This window comes from Protomyctophum parallelum, assembly GCF_964188405.1.
Source record: "Protomyctophum parallelum genome assembly, chromosome: 17".
Lineage (NCBI taxonomy): Eukaryota > Metazoa > Chordata > Actinopteri > Myctophiformes > Myctophidae > Protomyctophum > Protomyctophum parallelum.
The window spans coordinates 24,303,808-24,325,669 of NC_139719.1; the positions used below are offsets into that span (position 1 = coordinate 24,303,808).

The 21,862-nt window shown below is 44.3% G+C and overlaps 1 protein-coding gene across 1 annotated transcript; it reads right to left on the reverse strand.

Annotated features, from left to right (window-relative positions):
• Positions 1–484: 484 nt before the first annotated feature.
• Positions 485–11,973, reverse strand: meox1 (mesenchyme homeobox 1). The gene is made up of 3 exons (XM_083787258.1): positions 10,662–11,973; positions 5,016–5,188; positions 485–620 (listed from the first exon to the last, which is right to left on the reverse strand). The coding sequence occupies exons 1-3, from the start codon at positions 11,230–11,232 to the stop codon at positions 498–500; spliced, it is 867 nt and encodes a 288-aa protein (XP_083643384.1). The 5' UTR covers positions 11,233–11,973; the 3' UTR covers positions 485–497.
• Positions 11,974–21,862: the final 9,889 nt, after the last annotated feature.

Genomic DNA, 21,862 nt, shown 5'->3' on the forward strand with positions numbered 1-21,862 from the left:
TGGCCTAAAAGCTATTGCATGGAATCTGTCGTTGCCCTGCAACACTCTGAGCAGAGGCTTGCCAATATAGCAAGCTATCGCCTCTAATCTGAGACCACAGTCGACGCGGCGAGAGCTGGGTTTTCAAACAGCATTTGTCATTGGTGTGTCAGAGAGTGGACTTCAGCGTGGACATTAATCAGCTGATCCCTACAGTATGTACAACCTGAAAAAAACACAAAAGGAGTTGCCAAATTTCTTTGCTGGCAAAAAAAAGAAAAGTCTCTAAAAAATGATTCAGTCCGTGGCTGCCAACTTTCCAATGAGGTGACTGAGGGACTGGCCACGTTGGTACTGCATAGGTCATCCAGTTGACATTAGAAGACTCCCCCGCTTCCTTTAGCCTCACAAGTCCATTCAGACCTCCGGAGCTCTCTCTCTCTCTCTCTCTCTCTCTCATCTTTTATAAATGCTGGTCTCTTGAGCCCCCCCCCCACCCACCCACCCACCCATTCTGCTCACTCCGAGCTGGGCGAAGCAGCAGAGTCCATGTCGTCATTCTCCAGGTCATTGGGTGAGGCCGACTGCCCTCCTTTCACTCTCTTCCACTTCATCCTCCTGTTCTGGAACCACACTTTCACCTGCACGGGGGGGGAGACAAAGCAGAGGTGTCATTACCGTGGAGCATTAGTGTCATTCATGCTAGCTGGGACTTAAAGGGCCACATACCGGAGGACTGGCATGTTTTTAGCCCATTGTACAAGAACTCTTGGTGTCGGTCGGTGACTGTGCAAACATACCACTGGATTCATTCATTTCCGTACGGCATGAACATCGACTTGCAGGGACTTCAACTAGGAAACTAGGTACAGACCACAGACAAAACGTGTTTTTGTTCCTTGCATTATTGTTACGTTTTAATGCATTTTAAAGCACGGATCGATTTGGCATTCTAGCTGAAAATAATCCCTGGAAACTAATTTAGAAAGATTTCTTAACCGCCCAGTGATGTTTAGCCAACGATGACTCACAAGATCTAAAAATAAAGCCATTAAAGGGAAAATAGTCTACATGTTCATGCACGGCCAAAGCTGACCAAAGATGTGAATAGGCAATGACACATGTATTGACATCGGTACGGCCCTTTAAGCTTCTTCTCTGGGACAGTCCTCTGACTCCTGTTCCCACTCTTGACTCAGTATACTGAAACAGCTGCCTTAGAAGAAACCATCATATAAGCCTACCAGCACACATCAAGATGAAACAGTTGTTGATTGCAGTAACACATTGACGTCTGGCCATGTATCTTATGTCCTCATTTACATTTCTCTAAGTACTTCTTGTTCCTGTGTACTTTGGAATTAAAAAGTACGTATGGTCAGCAGGAAGGCGGACGCATCACCCCCCCGCAAATGTCCCGACTCAGCATATTAATCAGCTCGCTCTGGTCTTTTTGCCTTGTTACTATGTGAGTAGTCTGAGCGGAGGCGATACAAAGCATTGGGGTTTGGCTCGCACATCTCTGCAGTCAGAGAGTATCGTATGGACAGTAAGTCGCGGTAGTTAACAGTCAGGATGTCAGCCTACACAGGATGTAGCCTTGACTCACAGTAGATCGCGCTCAGCTGTATCACTGCACTGTTCTGAAATGGCAGGATGACATCACTCCCGCATCGCTTAGCCAAGAATAGCAACAAAAAAACACACGTATGCACGCACGCATGCACACGCTGGCACGCAGGCACACACACGCGCGCACGCGCGCACTCACGCGAATGCGCGCACGCAAACACACACGCTAACACACACGCGCAGACCCAACACCGCAAAGACTTTCTGGTCAGAAAGGGGAGACTGCAGAATAACCAAATTGTGCACGTTTGTTATGTGCCTGGAAGAGGCAACTGTTGCTCGTGATGGCATGCACTATACAAATAGAACACATTAATAAGGCCCGAGCAAGAGCTACATAACATATGGCGTAGCCACGGACACTGATTGAATCCTTATGTCAGATATCATAAAATGTCTTGTGTCTTTAGTAAAGTGGAGTTGGCACAGTGTGTCACTCCAATGAGCGGAAATATGGCTGTTCCAGAGCTCTCGTTCAGGCCTTCTGAAAGTGCGAATCACTAATACGATAAGAAGTGGAAATCATGAGTGAGTCAATGTGTTCTGAACAAGAAATCATGAACTAGAAGCAATAATTATGCCTTGTGATAAATAAATAAAAATCATAAAAGTGTTATGAACTACAGCTCACAAATGTGTTGTGAACAACAAAATAATGTAGGATTTATTATGTCAAAATCATCATGTGTCATGAAATAAATATCATGAACGTTTTATGAACTGGAAAAAGGCGTTGTGAACTAGAAAACATCAGCGTTATGAATGAAAAATGTTGCCTAATTCTCAGGACGTTGACTACTTGAGTAAGACTGTCTAAACTGACTAGTGTAAACGTACACGGCGGGGGTCATGAGGAGTCTGCCTGCTTACTGTACGTAGCTCAGTGGACCCCAGTGGTCCTCTGCTCAGTGGACCCCAGTGGTCCTCTGCTCAGTGGACCCCAGTGGTCCTCTGCTCAGTGGACCCCTGTGCATCCCCATAAATGTTCCCCGAGGAGACACTATTTATAATTGCATATCTCCCCGTCTCTGATTTTGTCCGCTCAGTGAGACTATACGGCTGAAGAAATGGCAGTGTGACAAGACATGTCGGATGATTCAGGAAAAGTTTCCGAGTTGCAGTACTGAGAGCCCTGAGTTAAGCTTGGAGCTGGCTATAGGGGGTCAGTGTGAGTGTGTGTGTGTGTGTGTGTGTGTGTGTGTGTGTGTGTGTGTGTGTGTGTGTGTGTGTGTGTGTGTGTGTGTGTGTGTGTGTGTGTGTGTGTGTGTGTGTGTGTGTGTGTGACTGTGCATGGGTGCATGTGTGAGTGCGTGCATGCGTGTGTGGGTGCATGTGTGTGATCCAGGGGTCTGGTAAATAGATCTATAGAGGCAGGCTACAGGCTGTGTGGTCACTGTGGCAGTATGGCCTCATTAGGGGGAGTTGGGACAGTGTGGCTGGGGAGGAGGTCAGGACCACAGACAGACCGGGGTCTCAGCCAGACCATCTACAAATGTCTGACCCGTCTCACCAGCACTGTAACCCGCCCCCCCGCCCACTCACATCGTCACATGGACCCAGAATATATATTTCCCAAATTAACACTGAGGATTGTGACATGCGAATTTTCCTGGAAGGAAAGGATAGGAAAAAACACAACTATATATTTTACATATGATACATATATAGAGAGAGCACAGACGTCCTGGCGTCACTCGTTCATTCACAACTTAAAATCGTCTCATATATAGCATTGTGGTCGAAAAATAAACAAACTGCGTGTCGGCAATATTGTCTGGGAGGCGTCTCTGTATCGTTTACGATACAGTCTGTTTTTGGCGGACATTTAACAAATTTGGCGGCAGTAATAACGTAACGTTTAATTGATTCTCCATATCCATATGAGACAAACCGCTAGGATCATTTGTTTATTTTTGGAACACAGTTCTTATTTGAAGCGATATAAAAAAGTGTATACACATTTATAGGACACTCAAAAAGTACACAGAAGTCATAAGATAATTTTAACAATTATGTTTTGAAGTCTTCCAGCCAACATTTTGTGCATGATCACACTTATACACAGAGAGTAGACACCTGTATTTTTTGTATGAAAATATAGTAATAAATATAGAAATAAGTGCAGAGTACATGTTCCAAACTGTGGTATAGGTATATGTGTAGAAACACCTTCATGACGAAGCGATATTGTGCATCTTTTAAAAGTGTTTGATACAATTCCACCCTGTCTGAGTCTGAGAAACCGTATCCACCATGATAGGTTTTTCTCTGTTTAAATTGTTACAGTTAAACTTACATACCAGCAGCAATAACAGCAGGATAAGAAGACAAATCTTTCTTTCTTTCTTTCTTTCTTTCTTTCTTTCTTTCTTTCTTTCTTTCTTTCTTTCTTTCTTTCTTTCTTTCTTTCTTTCTTTTCTGTAACTCATTTGGTTCCATTTGTACGCTTTCAGCAGATTTAAATGAACATTGAGGATTGTCCGTGGTCCTTGAAATTGAACCACGAAAATAGCCCACAAACATGTGTGCTTAAGCCATTTCAACCAGGAAAGCATCTGTCATTTTACAGTTTTTTGCGCTGGCTATTCAAAAATAGCAGACACTAATTTAAAATCAACTACTGATGTAGGCATTGGTAGAATCGCCGGCCTCAAGTTTTGTTATGTAGATCCCTGGGGTACTACACAGGGTTTAAGTGGTTTAAACATTCGATCAGAGAAAGCATCAGTGTCATATTATAACCACTTTAACCATTATATTATACTTTGGCTATTCAAAAATAGCAGATATTACAAGCTCATAGCGCGTTACTTCATGTAAAGCGTAGAAATATTATTATTATTATTATTATTATTATTATTATTATTATTATTATCATTATTATTATTATTATCATTATTATTATTATAGCATTATGCAGAGCTTTTATTTTTGAAAAATGTTGAACTTTTTGCAAATCTTTGAATATATATATTTATGGCAAAGGGGCCTTTCTGCGTGGAGTTTGCATGTTCTCCCCGTGTCCCCTATAGGGTAGGTACCATGCAGTAATCCTGGTCTCTAAAACTGCCTCCCCCTGGCCAGCCAGGGCGCCTGATTAGATAATTGACACTGGTTGAAAAAATTGGATTGCAAAATCGTGAAAAAAAGAAAGAATATACTGTATATATTTTTAAAGTGAGCATTTTAAACTCAAATGTTTGCTTCTGGCGGTCTGTGGCCAAATACAGTACATATTTTTGGGGTCCTTGACATGAAAAGGTTTTGAGCACCACTGATATAACTACAGCAACATACAGTTTTTTCTTTTTTAACTGAAGACATTAGCCTAGACTAAATGAGTTCAGAAGCGTTTTTGTGCATTACGAGGAGGACACATGCATCTGTGTGGGTATAAACTGCACCTGTCTCTCTGTGAGGTCCAGGTTGACAGCGATCTCGTAGCGACGGAGCCGGGTCAGGTAGTTATGGTGGGTGAACTCTGCTTCCAGCTCCCTTAGTTGCTCCTTGGTGAAGGCCGTGCGCTCCTTCCTCGCCTTGCAGCTGGAGTCCACCTTGAAGCTGCCGTCCTGGGTGTCTAGAAGGCACGGGGAAGAGGCAAAAAACAACCACAATGTTAAACCAAAAGTGACACTTTCCGCACTCCGTGTATGTAAACGTTAAGCTGGAATGTGTGCTGGAAACTCTGACACTTTGTCCTTGTTTTGATTTGTGTATTTATTGTATCTTGTCTGTTTTCAGATCTATACCACAGTGAAGCAATTTGTGAATTTCCACCTTTTTTTCCCTGTTCAATTACATTATGTATAATGCAATTGTGTTTTTGGTTTCCTTTTCTTTCCCGTCACACAACTGGGCACTCCCCTAGGCATTTGCTTTAAGCGTGGAATCTTTCTAACTGGTCAACTTTCCTGGCAACATTAGGATGAAAATAATTTGGAGAAGTGGAAATATACAGAGTTTAATGCTGTAGTGTTGTTCTTGGTCTAGCTTTTGCATACACGTATATTTCCCAAAAAAGGGAGAACTGTGAAAGCAACTGTCTAATGAGTTAAACAAAAACAAAAAAAATAAACCAAAAAAGTCAAACATACATTTTAAAAGCTCGCTTGTGTTTGGAGTTGAATCTCTGTCCAACAGGACAGACTAATTTGTAACGCTGTGCCCGCTCCAACTGACACCGTCACCTGGGATGACTGATCTGATTTGAATTAGCAAACTCGGCCAGCTTCAAATAGTCCCATTACACTGATCTCACCTGACCTTGTCAACCACAAACCGGCACTCCAAAGAATCTAAAAGGCATTTAGTAGGAGGCCCCTCATATAGTAAACACTGAAATGACCGCTGTAAAGAGAGGCCACCCTGCTCTGCCATTATGTGAGATATACGTACACTCACCTGTATTTTGTGTGCCTGTGTGAGTGTGTGAGTGTCGTGTGCTGCAGGACCATGCGTGTGTTCCTGCACTTGTGCATGGCCCCGTGCACGTTTCTCTGTGCGTGTTTGCGTGCGTGCGTGTGTGTGTATGTGTGTGAACATAGATCAGTAGGGGCCACCAAACCAGCCCACAGAGGGACTGAGTTAGAGAAGGAATGCAGCGGAACATCGTTAAAGCCCCCAACAAAAGAACAAAGGCGCGGATGTGTCCGGCTTGGAGCGTTCTATGTGTGTGTGTGTGTGTGTGTGTGTGTGTGTGTGTGTGTGTGTGTCTGGGAAGGTTTCCCCTGGACGGCCGAGGGTAGACAACTACTAACTCATCAGCACCTGACAGCACGGACCAGAACTCACATATTTGAACCGTGCCGTGGTGCTTTGTTAGGGCACAGCGGTGAATTACGGAAATAATTCACTGCAATCAATCTTTATTTGAAAATGTTTAAATACCAAAAAAGAATATCTGTACTGGAGCTTATTGTGGAAATGTTGTAATCTCGTACACAACCAAAGCTTTGATTGTCCACACATACAATGGGGCCATGTCGTGATGCAGTTTATTGGTAAAGGTTTAGACATTTCGGTTGCCCGTGCATTTCACAGCTCGTGGCAGAATACAGAACTTTATTATGAATACAAATGGAAGGCCATTTCATGTGACAGTCTGTGAAATGTCTCCTGTGAATTAGAGGGAATGGGGTTTTGGGTAATAATTGAGCATTGGTAGCGACACAAGCAGCTGACGTAATCACCCGAAAATGGTTCTAATTTGTCAAAGTGAGAAGTTTTGCTTCACGCTTGCCAGAGTGCCGGGCCAGACTGTGAAATGGACTGCAGGGCCTGGTCCAGATGTGAACTGCATGGGCAGATCCAGACATGTGTGCATGTGTGCGAGTGTGTGCGTGTGTGTGTGTGTATACATATGCACGTGCAAGTGTGGTGTATGTGTTTGATTGCGTGCACATATATGTGACTGCATGCATGCGTGATGTGCAGACCTGATAATGTGTGCACGATCATGACTCGGAGGACGAGGAGTATGAGTGAGCATATACCTGTGGAACCATCATCATCTCACATCGAGAAAGCGTTCATTAGCATATTTTAAAGTGGCATTAATGACAGCCATGCTCTAAAGTGTGTCGGCCTGATGCTGGCCTGGCCTGGCCTGGAACCATGTTGAGCGGGGGGTGTATAGTCGGCCAAACACCTGGCCCAGGACTGATTTAGTGGGTGCACACACAGTCACCGAATCCCCCCCCCCCCCCGCTAAACAGGCCCCCCAATAAATATCCTGCACAGCCAGGGCCCCGTAAAACTCGCAGGGACCAAACCCCTGCGCCCGGCAGGGGTCCCCAAAGACAAACAGCATTTGGTGCTTTTCTGGGTGGATGGTGCAAAAGGCAGTTTGTCTTCATCAAGGGCTGAATTAAGGCTGTTGTAAAGTAGTGATTGCTTTAAGGGCTAAAAACCCCGGGTGAAAATTGGCGATTGATTGATAATTTGTTCATGTTTAAATGCAGGAGAGAGGCTTTCCACAGGGTTTGGGAATTTTAAGCCCACAGGAAAACCGAATTGTTTCCTTTTTTTATATATGAAATTGATGAGTAGTACTAGATTTGTGTTTTATTCTAAAACACCATAATTTAGGGGGGAAATAATAATAATAATATCAGGTTTAGCTAGACCAGAGTAGAAATAGTTACAGCATAATTATTCATTATACATTTAGGCATATTTTAATCAACATTACAATGATTGTAGAGTGGAATTATACTGTGAATAACTTTATAATAATAATAATAATAATAATAATGCTTCACCTTTTATTATAGATATGGTAATTTAATTCACATTCAATGAACACATTCTTCTCAGGTCGAAACTTAAGTCTGCCTCATTACCATATCGGCACATGCATGCATGCACGCACACACACACACACAAATGCATGTGCACACACGCAAACACATAATTCCAAATACACGTGCACGCACACACACACACACACACACACACACACACACACAAACTATAGCAGCTTTGTCTGTAGCATGGATGCCTCGAGGACATTTTCCCAATACATGCTTTTCTATACCAAAGCAAACCAAACCAATACAGCTCTGAAAGGCCCCTTCTAAAAACCCAGAGTGGATGTAGTGGTCAGACATGGTGCATGCGCTCACTGGGAGATTGTGTTACGGCTTAACGACAGGAAAATGTCAATGGATAAGAATGCAAAAAGTGGGCTTGCAAGCAGGAGTGATTTTACCAGACGTGGTCTGGCATGTTTTCACCGTATAGTGACTGGAGGTTACAATAAGGTAAGCAGGAGAGGAGAGGAGAGGAGAGGAGAGGAGAGGAGAGGAGAGGAGAGGAGAGGAGAGGAGAGGAGAGGAGAGGAGAGGAGAGGAGAGGAGAGGAGAGGAGAGGAGAGGAGAGGAAGGGAGAGGAGAGGAGAGGAGAGGAACGGCCTCCCACTCCCCATAATGAACTTTGAAAGCCTGTGTCTGTTGCAGGCCAGACTGAAATACTATTGTGCAAGTAGGCTATAGTTGTTTGTTCCAATTTAGATTTTTGGCAGCCAGGCATTTCCATACATACATTTACAGAATTTAAACAGCAGCTGCTCTTACAAAGTACAAGACCGGAGTAAGTGCATCATGGCAATCAAATACAGGGCAAAAAAAACTATTTAGAGACAATAGGACAGCACAAGGACAAAAGTAAAAAAGTAACAAAAATTAAATTTAGAGGACATTGATTGGACCGCTTCCCTGACACTATCCAGGCTGTTGCTGTAAACTCCATCTGGTCTTCCAAAAGGGCTAAGACCAAACACTAATGAATAGATAATGAAATAAATAAATTGGTGAATAACGAGTCTGCTCTCTTGGCCTCCTGGAATAAACCTTGTGACGTGTATTACCACATTTATTCTCACATTACTCATTGGTCACAGTGTGTGGAGTTATATCACTCATTTATCTTACTGTAGCTCTGGTCAAAGTGTCCTGCAGCAGAAGTCAATTGCTTTGGCTATCTGGGGGCGAGCTACATAACACAGAACCACATAGTCAGGGCAATGGGGTTCACTCATTTCTCTAGAATGGCGTTTCTTTTTTTAACAGGCCCACTAGCTAGAGTCTCCATGGCTGAAACCTGAATATGATGCCTGGACCAGATGTGCTGGATGTACTGTATAGTTTTATTTCCCTTCAGCCGGCGTGAAATTGATCGTTTCTTAACAGTCCGCCCTCAGATATTAGACAAATATAAACATCTCTCTGGGTCTTCAGCTGGCGCAGTCGGGCCGTTAAATGGTGTTCGTGTGACTTTTAGGAATTAGCACTTCATGGGTATCGCTTACCAGAAATGTTGCTTTGACTTCCTATCAGTGAGTGTGAAACGTGATAAAGCGAATAAATCGCTAGATAATCCCAAAACATACTGTGCTATTCACGCCATGTTCCATGCAGGGCCGCTTATGAGAATATGCTGTTGAATGATTCATTTGTAGAAGGAACTGTGTATATGCCCTGCTTGGTGCCATTTTGCTTCAGAAATCAACTGCAATTTCGTATATAGTCAATATTTATATATTTTGGGTCACAGGTGTTCAATGAGGCATTTCAACAGTTGAAATCTTTGTGGAAATTAAATATAGGTATACACCAACAGAACTGTATTTTACTGTAGTTGGTGTATGAATCAATACAACTTCTACAAATTCTACTATTTCTGTGAAGAGCAACCCACGATTACCATATAGTAATCTGAAATGCTTGTAATGCCCGAAGAAAATTTTTCCCACAGGCGCTTAATTTATCACCTGGGGCATCCTGAAAGCCGTTCCGCTGCTATAAAACAATAGTCTATTTCAAACGGAGGCACGGGGCGCAATGAAAAGCATGGTCACCTCATTAATCATCTGGGCCATCTGAACGCCCTCAGACAATACGAGGATGCAACTGTCAGGTCAAGTGTGTGTTTTGAAGACAAAAAAAAACCTCACCTTTCACATAGCTATCTGGTGAGAGTGCTCCTCAAGACCTTCTCTACAGAGCACACATACACACCACACACACGCACGCACGCATGCAAACACACACGCTCGCATGCACACACGCACGCACACGCACGCAACGCACACACACACACACACACACACCTCTGCCTCCTCACGTCACGAGATGAATGGAGATGAATGAACTTCGTCGTGAGCTCAGAAATGCGCCCAGCCTTAAATCCGCTCACCGTTTCATTGCCCCGTGGTGGAGGATGTGACCTTCATTTTCAGGGTGATTTATTTATTTAGCCCCTCGAGACGGAACAGCATGCGAACGTTTAGTCTGATGTTGTTCACACCACAGACTGTAAAAGGTTCACTCACACAAAACAACTTGTGGTTTTAACAGATACCAGCTGAGCAATAAAGATGCCACCAGTGGCTTTCCCTTGGCATGCGCCCATGCCTTCTGCACCTCTGCCAGCATCCATTATAGAAGGTTCACTACAAAAGAAGGCGCATTTCTTTATTTTATCCTCCTATTTGTCTATGTATTTGACTGTTTTTCAACACATCCCAGCATCCCCCCCCTTCCCTGACTCACCTGTGACATCTCTCTTCCGCTTGGAGCCCTTCTTGTCGGAGTCGACCGAGGCCTCACTCTGGGGCGAGTACTCTCCCTCCAGACAGCCGTTGGGCACGGCCCCCCCTGGCAGCCTGCTGTCCCCGGCGCCCACGCTGTCCATCTCCAGCCCAACGATGCCCACCACCAACCCTCCGCCACTCCCGACGCCGCCGCCGCCCGCCACCGCTAGCACGGGGGCCGCCTGCGGGCAGGCCTCGATGCCGGGCCCCCTGGCCCCACGTGTCGTCTCGCAGGCGGCCCCCGGGGGGAACTGCCACTCGGCCCGCTGGTGGTGGTAGCCCGCCTGGCTGTCCTGGTAGAGCCGGTCGTCGCGGGGGTAGGCGCCGTGCGGCGCGGCGGGCACCAGACAGGAGCCCGAAAAGTCCGTGTAGGCCAGGAACTCTGGCTTCTGGTGCAGGGAGAAGGGGGCCTGCTGGTAGGGCGACTGGAGGCCGGCTCCCGGGACCCCCGAGTGGGGGTTCCTCACGCAGCCCCAGATGGGGCTGCCGGTGTGGGCGCTCCTCATGCAGCTGCTGGCTGGCTGATCCATGATGGAGATGCCAAGTTAATGTACGCTTCACCCACACACACACGCACACGCGCGCACACACACACGCGCACACACACACACACACACACACACACTCTGATATAGTCTCTGACAATCTTGCACACAACCCTCTTCGGTTAAAGTCCCCCTTCGTCGAGGAGTCACACCCTCACGGAAGACGCAGAGAAGACGAAATCCACTTCAGCTTGTCTTGTCATCGGGGGGGCTTCCTCTTTAGATTTAGAGCATCATCTTCTGGCCCACGTCCATCCACCGTCAGTGCATGGGGATATCTCTGTCACTATAGAGGAGAAGACAGTGCATGGGGATCTCTCTGTCACTAGAGGAGAAGACAGAGCATGGGGATCTCTCTGTCACTGGCAGCAGCTTCAGGTTGGTGACTCTTCCACTGTGGCCCAGAACGTATGAGGATGGATGGACGTCTTCCTGTGTCAGCGTGTTTCCCTCTCTCTCTCTCTCGTGACGTCCAGCAGGAGCCTGTGGTCTTCACACATACGCACACACTATACCTCCCTTACGCTCACTTTCCCTTCTCTCTCTCTGTCTCTCTCTGTCTCTCTCTCTCTTTCTCTGGACTGGCTTGTGGCTCCGTGCGAGCATTGCATCCACTGCTGCTCACTGCATGACTCCCCTTCTCCAGGCTGGCTGGCTGTTTTCACAACTCTTCTAACGGCAATTCGTGACAAGTGATCCCTCCTCCTCCCCCTGTGTGTGTGTGTGTGTGTGTGTGTGTGTGTTTTTTTTAAATGCATAGGTGGGAAAGAGTGGCAAGTTTATAGAGTGTAACGTGAGCTGGTGGAGGAGGAGGAGCCCTTTGCAGGCCACATGTTGGTAGTACCCTCCGACCAACCTCGCCTCATCAACTATTAATCACGGGGGAAATTTTATATGCACATCTAATGGGCTTTCCAGACGCGGGGGCTTTTTTCCTTTTTCCTTTTTTAAAGGGACATTGTCTGTAAAAAATATAAAGCGAACACCCACCCACATGGGAGCCGCCGGGGGACCCCCGGTTCATTTCGGCTGCTTAGCGCTCTCTGACACGCAGTTTAGCCCCCTGTTTTTGACACCCTTTGGAGAAAAGTTAACCCTCACCCCTTCAGTCTGCACCTCCGATCCCTGCCTGTCCCCTCCCGTCTCAAAGGGCTTTTTTTTTTCTTCTTTCGCTTTGTTTCTATTCCTTTCTTTTTTTTTTACGAGCACATGTGGATATGTATGCGAGTGTGTGCGTGTGCACACACACACACACACACACACACACACACACACACACGTGTACGCAGGCACATAAAGCACACACGGACACGCACACACGTATGCACACCCATATCCACCTGGCCGGTCTCTACTTAACATAGGAGGACTGGAGTTGATATTGGCGCTATATAATGCAGACCCTCTCACACCTCCTGAGGACGTTTCCACTTAGCGAAGGGCTAGAGATTTCAGCACTATATTTCAAATATATACAAGCTAGAATGTTTCTGCTGACATAACAAACAGTGACTGGTTCTGTTTTTCATTGCATAATTACATCAGGACCTATAGGGGCAGAGCTGTTCTTTAAAAAAAACAAATTAAAAAAATAAAAATAGAACCAGTAGCGATTGCGGGTGACATTTTTCCTGCGCAGGGCTGACGTAGATTAAGTGCAATTGGATCAGGGGTGTATGCAATCATTCAATTTTCAGATTTTTTACATCTCGAGGCATGAGGAGCAGCCGGTTAAACGCAGACCTCCTCCGCTCGCCCCCTGACATCACCGGCCCCGTAATGCCGCTGAAACCTTTTTGGCTGGGCGGAGCCGCCGTCTTCATTTCGAACGCCTGTCCGTAAGCCCCGTAAACCAAGTCAACCGCACTTAACCCATTAGAACCAGGAAAGCATTTTTTGTAATTTTAGGATTTCCCCACGTTGGCTATTAAAAAATAGCAGATTATACAAGCTTGCAGCGGGTCTGCTATTCTTTTGAATTAAAAAAAGAAAGTTCTTAGAAGGCATTTTCGCAGTGGTGTAAAGTAACTAAGTACACTTACTTAAGTAAGTCAATTTTATTTATAGAGCACTTTTCTAAACAAGGTTACAAAGTGCTGAACAGTGACACAATATAAAACAATCAGGTTAAAACAAGCATAGTAGTAAAAAATGGAAGAAATATATATATATACATATATATACACAAACACGCACATACACACATACATACCTATACACATGTAAATGTACACATATACATATATACATACATGCATACGAACATACATACGTCATGATCAATACTCAAAGATTTAAAATGGAGACAAAACAAATGGACCTGCAGAGGAAATCAAGTGATAGCATGGGGAAAATATTTACGAAATAAAAACAGCTTTTAAAAATATCAACTGATTTGGACTTTTTCAGAGGCAGGGGCAGAGCATTCCACAGGGTAGGGGCAACCACTGCAAAGGCCCTATCACCTTTAGTCTTTAGCTTGGTCACTGGGATATTTAAAAGATCTTTCTCCGAGGACCTGAGGGGTCTCACATTGACCTTGGGAGTTAAAAGGTCGAGGATGTACAGTGGGGCCAGTCCATTAAGTGCCTTAAAAGTGGTTAAAAGGATTTTAAAATCTACTCTGGCCATGATGGGTAGCCAATGCAGTCCAGCTAATACCGGGGTTATGTGTGCTCTACGGTTTGTGTTAGTGAGGATTCTGGCTGCAGTATTCTGTACTAATTGGAGTCTGGATAATGAGGAGTGGCTTAACATTGTGTAGAGTCCGTTACAGTAATCAAGGCGGGAAGATACGAAGGCATGCATGATTTTTTCTAAATCCGGGGGTGTGAGAATTGACTTTATTTTAGTGATGTTGCGTAGGTGATAAAAGCAGGACTGGGTGACCTTTCTGACGTGGAAGTCAAGGTTCATCTTGTTGTAAAAAAATACACCCAGGTTCTTTGCCGTGGGTTTAACATATTCTGCCAGTGAGCCGAGGGACTGTCGAATGAGGTTAGAGCTGGTGTCAGGGCCAATGATCAGGATTTCTGTTTTTTGGGCGTTGAGTTGTAAGAAATGTTGTGCCATCCAATGTTTTAAGCCGGTTAAACAGTTGTGCATGATTGTGAGTTTGCTGGGGTCATTTTGCTTAAAGGAAAGATATAACTGGGTATCGTCAGCGTAGCAATGATAGGAGATGTACTTCCAATTTCCAGTACTTTTACTTCTACTCCACTACATCTCAGAGGTAAATATTGTACTTTTACTCCACCACAAATATTTGAAAACTAAATACTATAGTTTGTAGATTTTGATTATTACAAAACATATACATTAACCACTTCAGCCCTATATACATATTTGAAAATAGCCTATATACTATAGCTCACAATGCATCGCATTTGAAAAGTTGAAATGAGACATTCTGCGCGCATAATGAATACTTTTACTTTTGGTAATTTAGGTACATTTTGATACTGCTACTTTTACTCAAGTACATTTTTAATTCTGGACTTATATATACTTAACGTAACAAACTTTTACGTAACGGAGTATTTCTATATCGTATTGATATACTTGTACTTGAGTGAAACTTTATAGTACTTTTTCCCCCCATTGGGGCATCTTGTAAAATCAGCCTGTGGTCTTCCAGTAATGGGTTAACATAAACGGACAGACCTCCTCATGACTCTCATAGCTGTGAGCTGAGGTCTGCTGCTGCTCTGGTGTCCTCACGCTGCTCCTGACCTCTGGGCCTGGGAGGTATGGACATTACCATCTCCACAGAGAGAGAGAGAGAGAGAGAGAGCAGGAGAGCCTTAAGGACATCTGAGGAGTGAAAATGGGAAAGTGAAAAGAATATTATGAGAGATAAACCCAATAATTCCAGGTATTAAAAATTAGCCGGCCGAGAGAAAATCTAAAAGGGACTGGCGAAGCTCTACAGTTGACGCTTCCGCGCCAAGATAGACAGACAGACAGACAGACAGACAGACAGACAGACAGACAGACAGACAGACAGACAGACAGACAGACAGACAGACAGACAGACAGACAGACAGACAGACAGACAGAGACACAGACAGACAGAGACACAGACACAGACACACAGACACAGACAGACAGACACAGACAGACAGACAGACAGAGAGAGACACAGACAGAGACACAGACAGAGACACAGACACACAGACACAGACAGACAGACACAGAGACAGACAGACAGCTGAACGGTATCATGATTCAGTCAAAGAAACAGAGCAAGTGAAAGCACAAAAGGAAACATGAATGAAAGAAAAGAAAAGGGCGAAAAACTAAGTGACTCAAACGGTATTACAGATAAAGAGAGACAGCGAGCGCTAGAGCGAGAGCTAAAGAGAGATAAAGAGATAAAGAAAGAGTGAGATATACTGTACCGTTTATAGAGAGAGAGGGAGAGAGAGAGAAAGTGTTTGAGGTCACACACCAAGCTAAGCCCTTTCCATTTGCCCAGCGAATAGTTGAGCCATGAAGCATCCTTCTCTTTACTGGCAGTCTGCTCTCAGCTGCACCGCAGGGTGCCGGGGTTACACTGCATTTGTGGTCAGACCAGGGGCCATCTGTGTGTCATGATAAATTAATGTGTGTGTGTGTGTGTGTGTGTGTGCGTGCGTGAGTGTACATTGGTGCTTTAGTCCACTAAAGTGTAGTGTATATTGGCAGAATCTTCCGGTGTGTTTAAGCATGTGTGAGTATGTGTCTGTGCGTGGGGGTATATATTCGTGCACGCATGGGTATGTATGCGTTATGTGTGTTACAGTACATGTGTCTGGCATGTGTGTATAAGCACATGTATGTTATTTATCTGTATTCTACGTGCATTTGTGTGTTTTCAGAAATATGGTCTCAAGGAGTTGGTGCTTAAAATGTTGTGAGCGCATACACACACACAGTATGCATGTGTGACTAAGCCTGCACGTTTGAGGTGGCTTGTGTGTGTTTGTACTCTCTGGCTCACACCAGGGATGAGTGAGCGAACCCTGAATCACAGCTCAGACAACCTGCCTCTGTCAGTCTAACTGCTGTCAGTGTGTGCGTGTGTGCGTGCATGTGTGAGTGTGTGTGAGAGAGATACCTGTGTGTGTGTGTGTGTGTGTGTGTGTGTGTGTGTGTGTGTGTGTGTGTGTGTGTGTGTGTGTGTGTGTGTGTGCGTGTGCGTGTTTAAGCATGCAGTGTGTCCTGTGCCGTGTGTGCATATACAGTATGTATCTGCATGCATGTCTCTGTGTGTATGTATACTTCTGTGTGTGGTGCATGTGCTTGAATGTGTGTGTGCGTGCGTGCGTGCGTGCGTGCGTGCGTGCGTGCGTGTGTGTGTGTGTGTGTGTGTGTGTGTGTGTGTGTGTGTGTGTGGTGTGAAAGCACGTTGTGTGTGAGTGCGTGAGCGTGTGCCTGCCTGTGTGTTTTCATCTGATCCATCTTCATGACAGCGGCAGGATTAAGGTCCTCCATCAGTCTCGCCTGTCTGACAGCGTGACCCCCTTCGACCGCCCGTTCAACCTGGCCCTCAGTGGGCTGTGCATGGGAGCCTGCATGCATGGCCCCTTATCGGCTCCTCTGTCCTGAGGGAGGGGGGGTGGTGGGTCGTACAACGGTATAGAAGGGAAGGACATGGGAGCCATTGAAGTAAAAAAAGACAGGAGAAACCGTTTGAAGGCTGTGGCTCAGGGGTAGAGTGGCCGGATGGCAACGGCGAGGTTGCCAGTTCAAACCCGGGCTCCCCCAGAGTTATAGTGTCGAAGTGTCCTTGAGCAAGACACTGGCTCCTGATGTGCTGGTTGGTGCCTTGCATTTCCGGCATTCACACATCAGTGTGTGAATGTCTGTGTGAATGGGTGAATGTAATGCACAATCTATGTAAAGCACCTTGGATAAAGGCGCTATATGAATGCACCATTTAAGGCTGCAAAGTATGTAGTGACAAATAGCAGATCTACAAGCTCACAACGCATCGCATCATGGTGTATTGTGAGCTTGTAGATTGGGCTATTTGTACTACTTTTGTGTGACACTCAATATGATATATGTGACCAGTGCCAGCAGAATATGCCTCATGTCGCCAGAATGAACATGCCTTAAATCAATAAATAAACTCGTTTTTTTTTTTTATGTGATTTTCTTTTTTTTTCATATTAATACAGTTTGAATGTTGAAGAAGGTTTTCATTCAAACAGATTGTTCATTTGGGCAAATGAAATGTATACATTTATACGTCAAAGTGGGCTTGTTTTTTAACAAGTTTCTGGAGGCAGAAGAGCGCAGTTCCGAGATTTGCATGTTGGTTACGATTGGTCCTGTAATCTCTTTGTCCTCAGGTTTCACGCTCTGATCACCGCCCATTAGCGTGCTTGTGTTTGTAAACAGAAGTATTCTGGGCATTTGGGTTAGACTTTACAGAAAATAAACAAAACCACGTATAGCTACTCGCTGAAATACACTTCCCAGCTTGGAGTCTTTCACCAACAAACAACAGGCTAGAAGCTAGCTAGCCTAGTTAGCCGTTTGTGTCGTGTGTTAAAGAGCAAAGAGATCACACGTCTTTTCTTTTAATCACAACTCGCTCATTTCTTGCTCATTTAAAAAAAGGTTATATACTATGTAAACTATGAAATGCAGGCTTTCATTTGGTATATAGAACGTTTGTGTAGGCCGTCTCTAAGAAACGGTATCAATTGAAAAGGAAATGTCGGAAAATTGCTTAATTTTTTTCCTCGCGCACCCAGCAAAGAGCTACGTCTTTTCAAATACGGCCGTTAGTACTGTTAATTCAACATCCGGTGAGGGGAGGATACGGATCGTGTATGTATTGTGTATATAAATCAGGGCATACAGTGGGTGGGCTTTAGACCGGATGTAAGCCTTGCACACTAAATAGACACCCGATGTAGTATGAATCCACCCATCGAATGCACAGGAATTACTATAAATGAAACCAGGCATTGTGACTGCATGTGGACAGATCTGTTTATTAAAATAGCAAATCTACAAGCGCACAACATCATAGCCTGATGCGTCGATTTTATTTATTTAAAATACTGGGTCAATTGTCTGACTTTGATTGCTTAAAGTAGACCTGCATAAAATGGTGTACTGCAGCTATTTACAACCAGGTAGTGTATAAGTTAAATTGAACACTTAACTTAATATTTAATACTTGAATACTTATACTTAGTATTTAATACTTAGTACTTTCAAAAGGGTTTATTGGGGCACCTTACAAATTGCATTGTTTGTTCTACTGGCTTAAACATGTCAGTGTTTCTAGTGTTGCACTGTTGACAGCTAAAACGTCCTATTGTCTCTTGTCCCTCCCATTGTCACACCCACTTCTGTCCAGCTCTAAGGTGATAAAATGTTGTGAATATTGAAAAGGGCTTTTCTCAGCTTTGGGTGAAAGGCCCCAGTCATTTTAAAATGGTTATATCTCCTTCAATTATTGTCCAATTTCATTGAATGATACATCATATGAAAGCTTACATTCTGTACTTTAATAATCTGTAAAAATCTGAAAAATGCGACATGAGGCATGTTTTGTTGGCACTGGTCACATATGATTGACTGGTATGATGATCGAAGTATGGCATTCATTTACAAAAAAAAGCTTTGTTTGAAACAGGGAGATACAAGTATTTTTTCCGCCCGACAGCAAACTCTATCAAAAGTGTGTGTGAGCGCGGGGGATGTTCTGCAGGATCTTGAGTCCTCAAGCCTCAGATCTGAATCTTATCTCTTCCTCTCGTCGGTCGTCCTGCTGAGAGACATGTGGGAGCCAATACACAGAACTACATGCTCTATTCACACCCGTCGGTTAAACTTTAACCCATACTGGGGGGGAACCCCTTTTGGTGTTTTAAGCATTATGTTAACACAAGAAAAATAGCAGCTGCTATTTTTGAAAAATCGTGAAAATGTGGCGCAAAATTGGAATATTTCTTATATTTCTTCAGAACGAACATTTTTAACTCAAATCTTTGCTTCAAACTTATTTTCAGATGGGGTCGGCGGCTAAATACATAACATTTTTGGGGTCCTTGACATGAAAAAGGTTGAGAACCACTGACATAGAAACATGGTTTTTTCTGAAAACCCATGTTTTGTAGACATTTGTAGAATCGAACTTAGGTCTAAATGGTCTTAACCGAAAGGATTATCTAGGATCTATCTCTGTCATGTTGTAGTCTGGTTTGTAGTCATCAGGCCGGAACCCCCAAACCCAGAATCAGAATTACGCAAAAATAATTCCCCACATCACAATTTTACAAGGTCAATAAAAGTGTGTGGCGTATGAATCAAACGAGTTTCTTCAAGTACTACATGGAATAGTTTGTTTGTTACATCCATATTTTATTAGAATTCGTAGCGATTGGCGAGACTAAATGATTTATCATCCGGTCTTGACCGGATCACACGGGCGATTTACTGTAGCAACACAGACCAGGCTTTCCTCTGAGGTTACATGAACCCTAGAGTCCATAATCTGGGCATGTCAGAACAGTGGGACATTATGTATGAGAAAAACGATAGATTTGGTGCACAGCAGGGATACACTATTATATAGGTGTCATGGCCTGTCGTTCTACAGACCATGTACTGACAGTGTGTTTGTGGAATGAGTCCAGTCTTATAGGGAGCAGGGTGATTGCAGAAGTGTTCTCAGGTGTGGAATGGGCATGGCACTGTTGGGCTGAAGAGGGTGGGAAACAGGTGTGTGACAAGGACTGAGAGAGGGAATGGAGAGTGGGAGTGGCTGATGTGGAGACATGGTCTGTAGAGCGACAGACCATGACAATAGGGTAGTAGTGGTTCTCAACCTTTCCCCACGTGATTTTGGGGAGGTCCCCACTTCCCAGATGACAGTAAAGTGACAATTGAAGGACTTTTGAGACCTTTTTTTTACACCAAAATGAAACAAAAACTAGTATAAAACCGGTCAAACATTTGTTAAAATGTTATGCGATAGTATAAGAAGCAAAATTGTGAAAATAGTTAATCTACAAGCCAATGCTAGCAAACTAATTGCGGATGTGATGTGCGAAAACAGCAATGGAACTAGACAAAGTGCCAATCGGCACAGGTAAAATCTGAAGGAGTAATAATAGAAAATGTGTTTTACATATGTCGGCCTCCTGGTGGCGCTATAAAGAGCAGATGTGAAAAATTCCAGGCAAAGGTTTTTCCTTGGCCTCTAGGGAGTTGGCATACAAAGTTATCCACAGATCCGTGCAGTTAGAGGTAAAAACACTTTTCGGCCAGTTATAGCGCCACCTTGAGTCTGAGTTGAAATTGTTCATGTGGCATTTCGTCCTCGGCCTAGTGGGAATGTGGGTGCACAATTTCACGGAAATCACGTGATGTGTTCATGATTTGCAGCATTTTGTTTGAAACTGAGCACTCCTGTGAACTTTGGAAGCCAATCTTAACCAATCAGGATGGAGTGTGAGAAATCTGAAAGACCGGTTTCGTTGAATGGCTCTAGAGAGACTGTGTACCAATTTGCGTGATGTTTGGACAAAATCTGTAGGTGTACTGTGCAAAAACTTGTTTCGCACAAAGCGGCCTCCTGGTGGCGCTATAACAGGCCGTTCTGGAAAGTTTGGGGCAGAGGTTCATCGTTGGCATCCAGGGAGTGTGTGTGCAAAATTTGGCATCGACCGGGTTAACGGTGGCCGAGATTAGCTGCTCACGGACACACGGACGGACGGACGGACACACGGACGGACACACGGACGGACGGAGTGCAAAACATACTCTCCCCACATGCCTTCGGCCTGGTGGAGACAAATATGGATGTCAGGATACCAGATTGACAGATTGTACTTGTTTGGTAATACTAAGTCTTGCTTTGATGACACACACGCACGCACAAGTTTGGTTGGAGAGTCAGTCTGTGTGAAAGAGGAGACGGAGAGAGGGATGCAGAGAGAGAAGAAGGGTTGATTGACCCGACAAAATGTACCATTCAACTTCTTATTCATCCCCTAAAATGACTGGCTAAGTTGTGTAGCAATTTGTGCGCACTGCCCAGTGCCCACCCTAGTGGGGCAGGCTAGAACCGTTTCAGGTTTTACTTCTGCCTACTGGGTAGATTAACTTCAGCCCAAGCCAGCTAATAAAGTGACTTAACTCTTGGCTGCACATTGAGTGTGGAGTCGACATCACTTATCTAGCCAGTGTTGATATTGTAGACTAAAACTATGACAAATAATTTTCGTTAACAAATAAAAACTATAGACTAAGGTGTTAGGGAGAGACTAGTGGAGAAGAGATCCAGTAGAACTAAAAGACAAGTCATTATTCTTGGTCGCATGCTGAAAATATAGCAGATCTACAGATTACAGATCGGCAATATAAGCATGCAACCAAGTCTAAAAATAACAAGGCCTGCCAGAATACAGTAGATTTAAACCACTAAAATATTACGATATTTAGTCGACTAAAACTAAATGAAAATGTATTGAAACATTTACTGTCAAAAGCAATGCCAGTGTGGACAGCACTTACAAGCATTGTTGTGGTGCATGTCTCCCTGACACAGTGTAAAACATATCCAAACTGTTGCACTGTAACCAAATACATCTATCGCATTGGAGTC

Excerpts from the sequence above, each read along its gene's own strand:
- meox1 (XM_083787258.1), bottom strand. The coding sequence starts at position 11,232 with ATGGATCAGCCAGCCAGCAGCTGCATGAGGAGCGCCCACACCGGCAGC. Across the intron at positions 5,189-10,661 it reads GCGGAAGAGAGATGTCACAG|ACACCCAGGACGGCAGCTTC; the intron begins GTGAGTCAGGGA and ends CGTGCCTTCTAG. Across the intron at positions 621-5,015 it reads TGGACCTCACAGAGAGACAG|GTGAAAGTGTGGTTCCAGAA; the intron begins GTGCAGTTTATA and ends CCCCCCGTGCAG.